The sequence below is a fragment of the Myotis davidii genome, unplaced genomic scaffold (assembly GCF_000327345.1).
Source record: "Myotis davidii unplaced genomic scaffold, ASM32734v1 scaffold346, whole genome shotgun sequence".
NCBI classification, from domain to species: Eukaryota; Metazoa; Chordata; class Mammalia; order Chiroptera; family Vespertilionidae; genus Myotis; species Myotis davidii.
In genome coordinates this window covers 652,204-663,966 of record NW_006297386.1, presented here as the reverse complement: position 1 = coordinate 663,966, position 11,763 = coordinate 652,204, and the positions used below count along the sequence as shown (strand labels likewise).

Here is an 11,763-nt window from a genome sequence, read left to right as displayed (position 1 = left end):
CTTGCCCCTCTTTTAGCTTCCAGGCCATTCTCTCCACTTCCTTCCCTCCAGAAAAAAACAGCTCCAAAATTAATGTCATCAGGTCCTAAGCCTCAACTGGATCTAATTGCTGTAGTCATACCTACCCTGAGTTCCACGGTTCATTTCCAATAGTTTTAGTTCCTCTCCCATATTTCCACGCTGTCCCTGTCTTGAATCACGGTTATTTTTAATACACCTAGAGATGAAGTCTCAAGCTTCACAAGTCCAAAAATTAACTCTTACTTCTTTCCCACAAACTTTTTCTACCCAGTCTTTCTCATCTTAGTTGCTTTTTCCTCATGTGGCACATCCAATTGTTCAAGAAACCATGTTTGTCTGAAAAAAATGTCTGTAGACAGTCTTTCAAGTAACTGGCCTCTATTTTGTCCAGCTACCAACTTACATTCTTCAAACTTTCAACCAGAGGCTCCTACCTACATTCAGGGGCCTTCTAAGTGAATTCTGGATTACAACTTCTACCAGTCTAGAAACACTCCCATTCCCTTTATATTCCACATAAGTAACCATAGTGTATTGAGACCCTCTTCCATTCTTCTTTTCCGCATTCTCCTCACTATTGGGGATTATATCATTTTTATATATTGAATCTAATTTCAATGTGATGAAGAATAAGGAGGAAGATATAGCAGTAGATACACATGGATGTTCATTCTAATCTCTTGAACCCCATCTCCATTATCCATAAAGGTCTTGTGTTATATCTATAAATTATAAAGTAATACTGTATGTTTAGTTTTTATTTGTTTGCTCTATAGAGTAGATTTAGTTTTAAATGTGTATCTTGAATTTTATTAAGTTCAGTTTCATAAGAGAAGCTACTTTTTAAAATTTTCATTCTCTAAGATGGTTTATGGAAAATTAGTGCTTGTACACTAACTTAGGACGCTGTGAATGGCATAAACATTGGTCTAAGGAGGCCTCCTAAATCTGGTAAAGTGTTTCTTTGAAAATATCTTCATTACAAGCAGCCTTTAAGGACTAGTGTCTTTCTAATATGACCCTTTCATTCTTTGGCTCAGACACTTGTTTTAAGAAAAAGTAACCTCGTTTGAATTGCTGAAAATAAAATTCCAACAATCTTTACTACATGATTTTTAATAACCTGATTCAGTTTGTCAGTTTGCTGAACAAAATGAGCAAATATATAGCATGAATAATAAAGCAGGGAATGGGTTGAAAGCGTGTGATGGCACATTGATGAGTAAACTATTTTCAAAGTCATGTCTGGAGTAAATAGGAGGAGTTAAAGAATAATTTATAAATAAAAGAAGACAACAAATTTATTGCTTCTTTTAGTTGGAAGCAATAAATTTGAATAAAATACTTAAATATTCACGTAGCAGGATGAGAATTCCAGTCTCTAACCCCAATAGCAAAGCAGATACTCAATGGAATTAAATAGATTTTCATAACAGGGAATTTTTAGAGTCATTTGGAAAAGACAATGAAGGAAATATATTCTTATTGTACATAAGTTAAAAGAGAAATTGCTGTTTTAACATAAATGTAAAGTTGGCTGTAGGCCTGGCTGGGTGGCTCAGTTGGTAGGAGCGTCATCCACTACACCAAAAGGTTGTGGGTTTGATTCCCAGTCAGGGCACACACCTAGGTTGTGGGTTTAATCCAAAGGAGGCAATTGATCAATGTTTCTCACTTTGATGTTTCTATCTATCTGTCTGTTTATCTATCTATCTCTATCTCTCTCCCTTCCTATCTAAAGAAATTAATAGAAATAGATTCTTGGGCGAAGATTAACAAAATATTTTTAAATATAAAGCTGGCTCTAATCTCCAGTTCTTAAGGTTGTTATAAATGTCCATCTAAGGAAAACCTCAAGTGCCGTTGATGGCTCAGAAATACCATCAGTGAACTTTTTTCTTTTTACCTTAAGTAAAAACACTTTTTTTTTTAGGTTCTTAGACAAGAAAAGGTTACCTGCAATACCTCTATTGATTTTTACAAACAATTAAGTTATAGTGTGTTCTCCAACTCTGGAAAACATGAGTAATAGGATATTACATTTTAGTGTTCAATACATTATTATTCAAAACTTTGCAAGTTTGGTCCATTTCTTGGTCCTCATTCCCTGTAACCTTTGCCTCTGCAGGCAGAGTTCCTGAAGTGGTATTTTCACCAGGTAGACGATACTTCCTCAAAATAATTAGGATAAAAACGGCTGGAATATAGCTTAATCCTCTTAGTGCTGCTGGCAATCCAAGGTAGAGGTATCTGTCAAAAAAAAAAGTTGAAACATACTAAATTTTATATAGACAGTATGGTGAATACAAACTAGTTTTGCAGATCTTTAATTTTCAATATTTTATTCTCATAAGAACAACAGCAGCTAATTGTTTTGCATGTTGATCATACATATGCAACTTTGCTTATTAATTTTTGTTAAAATGGTTTTCTTTAGAATTTTTCATCCAGAAAATCCAATTTTTTCTTTTTTTCTGATCTTTCAGTACTATTTTTATTTGTTTACATTGACTAGACACTCCAACTTAAATTTAATACTGACAGTGATTGGACCTCTGGTCTAGTGTTTAATAAAAATACCCCCAAAGGGTTGCCATTATCACCCGATCATCAAAAATTTGTAAAACTTTCCTTAAAAGCATCTGGACTCAGTGCTTTTAGAGATGCACATTTTGATTGATTCAGTTTTAATAGCTATAAAATATTCATGTTTTTATATATTTATAGTAAAATTTTGGTAAGATTTTTTTTATTGATTTGAGAGAAAGAAAGCAAAAAAGGATGGGGGGACATTGATGTGAGAGAGAAACATCAATTAATTTCCTCTTGTACATGCCCTGACCTGGAATCAAACCCACAACCTAGATATGTGCCTTCACCAGGAATCGAACCTGCAACTCTTTGATGAATGAGACGATGCTTCAACCAACTGAGCCACCTGGCCAGGGTCCTTTTTCACTCATAATACTTTCTATTTGTGCTACCTCTATTTGTCTTTCCAGATAACTGTCATTATTATATTTTAAACTTTTCAAAAACACAGCTTTTATTTTTGTTACATCTATATGTAGCCTATTGATTTCTGCTTTGTATTTTCATCTTTCTGCTTCTAAAATTTTATTTTATTATGAAACATTTCAAGAATACAGGGAAAAAATTAAACAAGTCTTAACTCACTACCAATGTTTTTTAAATGAATACATTTTGCTACTTTTATTTCAGACTGATTTAGCAGAAAATACTAATATATTTAAGTCCTCTGTGTACCCTATAATCCTAATGCTTTCTAACCCATCCCAGATATAACATTATGTTGAATTTTATTAATTTTGTTCCTCATTTATTTTTATAGTTTTACAAAGTATATATGTACACATTCATGATTTATACAATTATTTTATGTGATTTTCACATCCTATATAATAAAGAACTAATATGCAAATGGTCATCACGCCCTCACACCATAACACCATAAAAGCTCAGACACTCAACACTGGTGAGAGAGGAATGGGGACTAGCCAGGCTTCAGCCTGGGAGAGGGACAAGCCTCCCACCCTGCGGTTCTAGGCATCAGCGGCTGCTCCTGCACCTGCGCCTGTGCCTGTGGCCCAGCCCAGGAGAGAGACAAGCCACACGCCCCGTGGTCCCAGGCGCCAACAGTTGCGCCTGCACCTGTGGCCCGGGAGAGGGACAAACCGTCCACCCCATGGTCCTGGGCATCTGTGGCTGAAGCCCGGGCAAAGCCACCTGCCCACGGTCCCCTGCGGCTGCTGCTGGTGCGGGCAAAGCAGGCCCGGGTCCTGAGTGCCTGCGGCTGGCCAGACGGAGGGAAGCCTGGGTCCTGGGTGCCTGCAACTGGCCAGAGGAGGGAATCCTGGGTCCCAGGTGTGGGGAAAGGCAGAGGTGGTTAAGTGCAATCAGGCTAGCAGGGGAGCAGTTATGGGTGATCAGGCCAGTAGAGGAGTAGTTAGGGGTGATCAGGCAGGCAGGCAGAGGTAGTTAGGGGCCATCAGGCAGTCAGAGATGGTTAGGGGCGATCAGGCTAGCAGGGGAGCAGTTAGGGGTGATCAGGCCAGTAGGGGAGTAGTTAGGGGCGATCAGGTAGGCAGAGATGGTTAGAAGCGATCAGGCTAGCAGGGGAGCAGTTAGGGATGATCAGGCCAGTAGGGGAGTAGTTAGGGGTGATCAGGCAGGCAGGCAGGCAAGTGGTTAGGAGCCAGCAGTCCCAGATTGCTAGAGGCAATCAGACAACCCCTGAGGGGTCCCGGGTTGGAGAGGGTGCAGGCCAGGCTGAGGTAATTACCACCCCCCACCCCCTGCATGAATTTTGTGCACCAGGCCTCTAGTTTTAAATAATTGGCATAAGAGTGTCCCATTAGGAGAACTTAATTCAAATTTAAACCAAATTTCAGTATCCAACTGGAACATGAAAGAACGTGAGATAGAAAGAGAAAAAATGGAAGAGTTTGTTCAAAAACTGGTTAATATCACATGTTTTGTTCAAAATCAGATTTTGATTAACAAAAAAATAAGCCCTTAAGAGACATGAAGAATATTGTGTCAGTGAAATTTAATGAGAGAGAAAATTATCACTTTGGAGATCAGAGGTAGTTGGTGAAAGGAAGTAAGGATTCAAGCTAGTAAGATGCTAAAATGATGGAGGATGAAATGGGACACTTTAGAGCAGTGATTTTCAACTGTGTGCCACAGGCACACTGGTGTGCCGCAAGAATTTTTAAAACATGCAATACCTGACTAGTCAAGGGCACTGACCTTTTTTCCCTTAAATTTTCAAATAAAAAAAATTACAACAGTTGTGTGTGCCACAGAATTTTAGTAATTAGTTTATATGTGCCAAGAGATGGAAAGGGTTGAAAATGGCTGCTTTAGAGAACAACATAATTTAGATAGATAGCTTATATATAACCATTACCTTCAATAATGTATTGACTGCAAACAATTAAACAAGCAACATTTGAAAGGCTAGGTTAAGGAAATCACCCATGCTTATATTTATCAAGTACTTTGAAAATATTGAGAAAAATGAAATTCTAGCACATAAATAAAAAGTGGGGATATAGTATCAATACCTATTCTGGAAACAAAACAAAAAGTAGACTAGTCCAGTGGTCAGCAAACTCATTAGTCAACAGAGCCAAATATCAACAGTACAATGATTGAAATTCCTTTTGAGAACCAAATTTTTTAAACTTAAACTATATAGGTAGGTACATTGTTATTAACTTAATTAGGGTACTCCTAAGGCTTAGGAAGAACCACACTCAAGGGGCCAAATAGCCACATGTGGCTCGCGAGCCACAGTTTGTCAACCACGGGACTAGTCACTTGGCAAAGAAAATATTAGACACTAGAGGCCTGGTACACAAATTCATGCACCAGTGGGATCCCTCCACCTGGCCTGCGGTATTGGGCCAACACTGGCTCTACGACGTCCCCTGGGGGGTCCTGGATTGTGAGAGGGCTCAGGCCAGGCCAAGGGACCCCACCAGTGCAGGATTAGGGCAGGGAGGGTAACAGAGGTTGGCCAGCCAGGGAAGGACCACAGGAGGGCTCGAGGGCATGTTCAGCCCATCTTGCTCAGTTCCAATTGGCCAGACCCCAGCAGCAAGCTGACCTACTGGTCAGAGCATCCGGCCCCTGGTGGTCAGTGCACATCATAGCAACTGGTCAACTGGTTAACTGTCTGACCCCTGGTGGTCAGTGCATGTCATAGTGAGTGGCTGATTGGCCTTAGCATATCATTAGCATATTACACTTTGATTGGCTGAATGGTCAATCAGGCAACCAGACACTTAGCATATTAGGCTTTTATTATATAGGATGATTGGTGCCATTTTATGCAGTCTATGCTAATAAAACAATTCTTTTAAAATATTATTATCTTTACCTGAAGTTAGTGGACTCATATATCCTGCATGCTCCTGACTCACCACATTTAAAAGTTGCCCAATGTAAACATGTGGAGTCCATTAAAGCTCCAAAATATATAGGTGCAGGGATTCCAGCTACAATAAAAGAGAAAAAGAAAACTCTATCAAGAAGGTAAGAATTAAGATACATTATATTGTTTGGGAGAATTTTAATTACCTCTATTTGAAGAACCAACAAAATTAACAATATCTAAATTTAATACTTGACTTTTTTTAGAGAGATTAGAAATTACTTTTACTTTTAAAGTTTCTAGATTATAAAGGATAAGTAATCTTGTGGACAAATGCTACACAAAACTATTGATAGAGAAAAACATTGAATTCATGAATATATTTTTTCTGCAATGTTTGGGGTCAATCATATGTACATTTTATTTTAATATAACATTTCCTGTTCATTTGATTTTCAAATCCAATAGATGAAAAGTAGAATTAAGTTTAAATAGGACATTTTTTAAGTAAAAGAAGGAAGTTCTCTAGTTCTTTTTGCACTTTGTTCTCATACTAATTACAGAGTGCTATCTAAAGCAGAAGGGATATTTTCTAGACTCTTACTCTGAGAGAGTGATTTAATTTACTTAGTATTTAATAATGATCTGATATAATATTGAAAAAAAATGACTATTTTTACCAAATACTCTTGTGGAAAATGCATGTAATCCCACACCAAGAGACTTCTCTTCAGGCTTAATACACCTAAAGAGAAATGAATTCACAAATAAAATAATGAGATTTAAACTACCATGATTTAAACAATGATTTATACAATGGTGGACTATTACTCAGCAATAAAAATGACTGAAATGTTGCCATTTGCAACAACATAGATGGACCTAAAGGGTATTATGTTAAGTGAAGTAAGTCAGACAGAGAAAGACAAGTACTATATGTTTTCACTTATATGTGGAATCTAAAAAATAATACAAATGAATAAACAAACCAAAGACACAGGCCCATAGATGCAGAGAACAATATGATGGTTGACAAAAGGGAGGGGTTGGGGATTGTGTGAAATGTTTTAAAAATAAAGCAACTTTTGGCCTGGTTAGTGTGGCTCAGTGGTTGAGCATTGACCTATGAACCAGGAGGTCACAATTCAATTCCCAGTCAGGGCACATGCCCCCATTGTGAGCTGAATCCCCAGTGGGGGGGCGTTTGCAGAAGGCAGCCAATCAATGATACTCTCTCATCATTGATGTTTCTATCTCTCTCTCCCTCTCCCTTCCTCTCTGAAATCAGTACAAATATTTAAAAAGAAATCAAATAAAGCAATTTTTAGAAAATAAATAAAATAAAATGACTAGTTTCTTTTTTCTTAACTTTTATTTATTGATGAGAGAGAGAGAGAGAAAAAGAGAGAGAAAGAGAGAGAGAGAGAGAGAGAGAGAGAGAAACATTGATTTGTTGCTCTGCTTATTTATGCATTCAACTGTCGACTCCTGTATGTGCCTTGATTGGAGATCTAACCCACAACCTTATATTATAGAGATGATGCTCTAACCAAGTAAGCTACTAGTACCTGGCCAGGGCCTACTATCATAATTTCTTAAAAGGACTGTTTGTGTGCTAGTAACACACTGAGGATTAGAATTTCCTTGCATGCTCTAGTCTTGGTTATTCAAGGCCTGATTATCCAGTTTGTAGCCTACACAGTAGCCTCACTTCTGGTTCTTGGCATTTTACCCCAAATTTTTTCCTCATTCATTTCCTCATTCATTTCCTCATTCATTTAATCCTGACCGATGACAGGATTAAAAAGTACTGGAGCATCATGGAGCAGTCATGTCCTTTGTCACACTTCAGAAAGTTATCAAAGGAGAAAATATTTGATATCAGCTCATTTCTATCCTTTCATTGAAGTAATAGTTCTTGATTCTAATGGTTCAACCTTTAGTCTAAAACAAGAACAATGCAACCCTAGCTGTTTTTAAATTATTTGTATTAGCAAAATACCGAAAAGTCAATAATTTACACAAGTAAATGCAAGGAGGAAAGAAAAAATACAAATTTTCAAAGAAAAGTGATGAAAAACTCCAAAGCAAACATATGTTAAGTGATTTGGTATAATTTCAAGAGTCACACTGATTTCTTTTTCTCTTGAGAAATTCTCCCACCTTTTCACTGTTGCCTGAAATGCCTGTAAGTAGAAATGAAGACTATAATTCCCCAGGGCCACTGTTTGCGCCTCACTCGTTTCAGCGTCGGCAGTGCTACCTGCTCAAAGAATTCACAGGGAGAGCTCCTCTGTATTCCATTTGCTTCCCTGATTACAGCAAGGCTAAGAAAATAAAAGCAGCTTTCTTCACAAAAGGATGCAATACATTTTTAGCAAATGCATCATCTTATTGGTGTTTCCTTGTAACCTTATGATATAGATGTGTCTCTTTTTGTGTTAAATAATGAGAATTTCACTAAATTAACTCTTAGAAATAAGGAAGAAAAGAAACAAAGGGAAAAGTCAAGAGAGGAACATGTGTAGGGCTACCTTTAAAATTTCACAAAATTCAATAATGCTTTAAGGCAAAACTCTGAATGAATGACATTAAAGCATTGAGCTCTTAGGCCATGAGCTCCAACTGGCTTTCTGAGAAAGTTACCTTAATAAGTGACCAGAAAGGAATCTAAATAAAGAAAATAACTTGTGTACCTCAGGAGAACCATGTATCCGGGGATCGCAGATAAAGAGTAAATGAAACAGCTGACCGATGACAGGATTAAAAAGTACTGGAGCATCATGGAGCAGTCATGTCCTTTGTCACACAGCCCGAGAACTGCCGATGAATTTCCTAGGGTCTGAATGCAGCTACAGTTATGGAACACCTGTCAAAAAATCATACATTATCCTCTTTCAGGAAGAAAAATCTGAAACACAGATCTCAACTATTCTCTGCATCCCCCATTGGATCAAAATGTAGGCTGTTTATTACCTTTATTCTCATCTCCTTTAGAGTGTCTCTCAGGATGATAACAAAAAGCGAAACATAGAAGGGCAGTTCCAGAAACATGGCATTTCTCTCTAAATATTTGGAGTATCTTCGCAATAACTTACCTACCCTAAAGTCATGCTTTTGAAAAAGACGTACTGTTTTCCCACAATACTAAGTATCAGAAACAAAAATTGTTCCAGAATGCTCAGTTGGAATATTTAGATAATTAAGATAAGTAAAGCTTTGTTTTAAAAAGTAGAGTTTATTTCAAAAACAGAGTAAAGTTAATTCTTTTTGGAATTCTTATATGTTTCCAGGTTTTAATAAGACCCAAAATTTATATTTACTGTTATCACCAACCAACATTGTTAGGCAAGAAAACCTGCGTAAATCCATCTTACAAAGCTCTCAGAACGTGGAACACACAGACAACATGTGCATACATATGCACGGGGAAAAAAACTCCAGCAAAACAATTTGCTGGATACTTGAGATCAAGCTGTCAACTTTATCTCAATGATAAAAATATTTCAGCCCAGAGTATTTTTAAAACAAATTAGCTGAGTTATAATGTCAACTGCTATAAAATTAAAGATCAGTGCTCAGACACTCTAAAGGTCTAAAATAAGACCTAGAAAATAAAAAGTAAATTAAATGAGCATATGGAAAAACAATGTTTATTTTTTTCTACAAAATAATTTGGTTTTGAAGAAAGACTATAATTATACTTTTATCAAATGTGGGCCCAGTTCACAGTTGGAAAATGCCAATGCAGTTCATAAATCAAAATTTCTGTTAAAAAAAAATAAAGGTAATAGATTATTTTACCATGTTCAGTCCTGTTCCAACAAATGTCTCACAACCAGCAAGACAAGCTGACATATATGACAAACCATTGCTTCCACACACAGGGTCCCATGTTTTAGTTGGACAATTGCAATCCATGTTGCAATTATCAAGGATAGCATTTCCAATATGTAAATCTTGCTGCATTCTGAAATGATTTAAAATAATACCATGAATATTGACTATTAGACCATTTCCTCATTCTTTTTTTTCGTCTCAATCCACAGTTAAATTTTTTCTTCCCCAAAATAGAAACAGAAAACTTCCAACCATCAGTGTGTGGCCTGATGATTATAGATAGGGCATAAAAGTTAGCTGCTTCAGTGACCACATAGCCACTTTTTCAATGATTTATTTTACATAAACAAACAGTCAGTGAACAAGAATTAGTTGAGGGCCTACCATATAGGAGGTATTCTTCCAAGTATTATTAGAACTCGAAAATAAAGTTGCCCTAATCTCTATGGCTGATCCACATCATGGAAAGTAACAAGAGAGATCAGATTCATTAATGCAATCTCAAGAGCTCACTTTAGGTCAAAATCTGGCCCTTCTCAGTGTGACTCAGTTAGTGGAATGTCATCTCATCCACCAAAAGGTCACTGGCCCAAGTTACGGGATTAGGTGCATATGGGAGGCCACCAATAAATGTTTCTCTCTCTCCTTCTCCCTCCCTCTCTCCTAAAATCATTAAAAACATATTTTTAACAAAATCTGTAAGTCCAACATATAATATAGATAATACATTTAGCTCCAGAAACATAACTACAAAATATGTGTAAACAAATATATTCTTCTAGTATAAAACTGTATCAGGAACAACCAGGGCTGCCATCTTGATGACCACCCATCCAGGAAGCCCAGTCAGGGAACCTGGGCCCATCTTACAACTTCACTAAGGCAGGGAGTCAAGCTAGTAGCCCAGCTCTACTGTTAGGTATAGCTTCTGACTCCACATAACCAATAACCCTGAGCATCCTCAGAGCCTAGCATAACATACTGCCAGACCATGAAGCCACGCCTACAGCACTGAGCAGCAGCAGAACCCAGCCTACAGCCCTACCCAATGGCTCATCACAATTGGCAGCCTTACTCAGTCATGGAATCTAGCCAATGACCCCACTTAATCATGCAGTATATTCTACAGCCTCACTCAGTGAAAGAAAGTGGACTGTGACCCTGCTTGATCAGGGAGCACTGTTTCTAGCATACCTATAGACCCAGAGAACCCTCAAAATACAAATCTAAAACTACTGAACAATGATACATAACTATACAAATGAAATACATGAATTTATATGAGTTATTGTAGCATGTATCAGGATTGGGTTGTGCTAAATTTAAGCTTATTGTGGAAACATAAAAGCGATTGAGACTGTATGCTCAACTCTTAATTTTACCCATTTGTGAGAATATAAAATATTTAGATAACATATCCCAATGCAACCTAAAACAATAGGTAGCTTTTTTTGATATCACTTTAATATCTAGTAGGATGCTACAAAGACACACACATAGACACACGTGCAATCATAAACTCACCAACCCTGTGATATGTTCCTAACCTCTTTATTAAACCTGGAGCCTGAATACATTTGGTTGTAATTGACAGATGAAGGAAAGATGAAAGACCATAGATTGCTACCATTAGCAAATGGTCTGGTCCAGGATAATCATTGAAGAAAATATGTTATTAACTATTCAAGTGTATAACATTCTTTAGTAAAAAAAAAACCCAAAAAACATACCCTTTATAATCGGTGGTTATGCCAGCAACTGAAGAATTATCACAGACCATGAAAAAACACGAAAAGTAGAGAAGAAAGTCAATGAAAGATAAATAACATGCTATGTGGGCAGCTTGTTTGACAGTAATTTTGAATTTTTTCATCATTAATCCGCCGAAGATATATCCAATGCATATTGGAGGTAAGTTGTAAATACCTATAAATGCAAGAAAATGTAAAATGTTATTTACAATGTTACTTAGCAGAGAAACAAATATGATATTACTTTTA

General features: G+C 37.0%; 1 protein-coding gene across 7 annotated transcripts in view; it reads right to left on the bottom strand.

Annotated features, from left to right (window-relative positions):
• Positions 1–1,745: 1,745 nt before the first annotated feature.
• The window catches only part of SLCO1A2 (solute carrier organic anion transporter family member 1A2), a 56,979-nt gene continuing 46,961 nt past the window's right edge, over positions 1,746–11,763 (bottom strand). For all 7 annotated transcript variants that reach the window (XM_015570088.1, XM_015570089.1, XM_015570091.1 and 4 more), the window contains 6 exons: positions 11,494–11,689; positions 9,728–9,893; positions 8,620–8,792; positions 6,604–6,668; positions 5,930–6,047; positions 1,746–2,271 (listed from right to left, as the gene is read on the bottom strand). In XM_015570088.1, the coding sequence (XP_015425574.1) occupies positions 2,058–2,271; positions 5,930–6,047; positions 6,604–6,668; positions 8,620–8,792; positions 9,728–9,893; positions 11,494–11,689 (932 nt within the window). In that variant the 3' untranslated portion in view covers positions 1,746–2,057. The remainder of the gene's footprint in view (positions 2,272–5,929; positions 6,048–6,603; positions 6,669–8,619; positions 8,793–9,727; positions 9,894–11,493; positions 11,690–11,763) is intronic.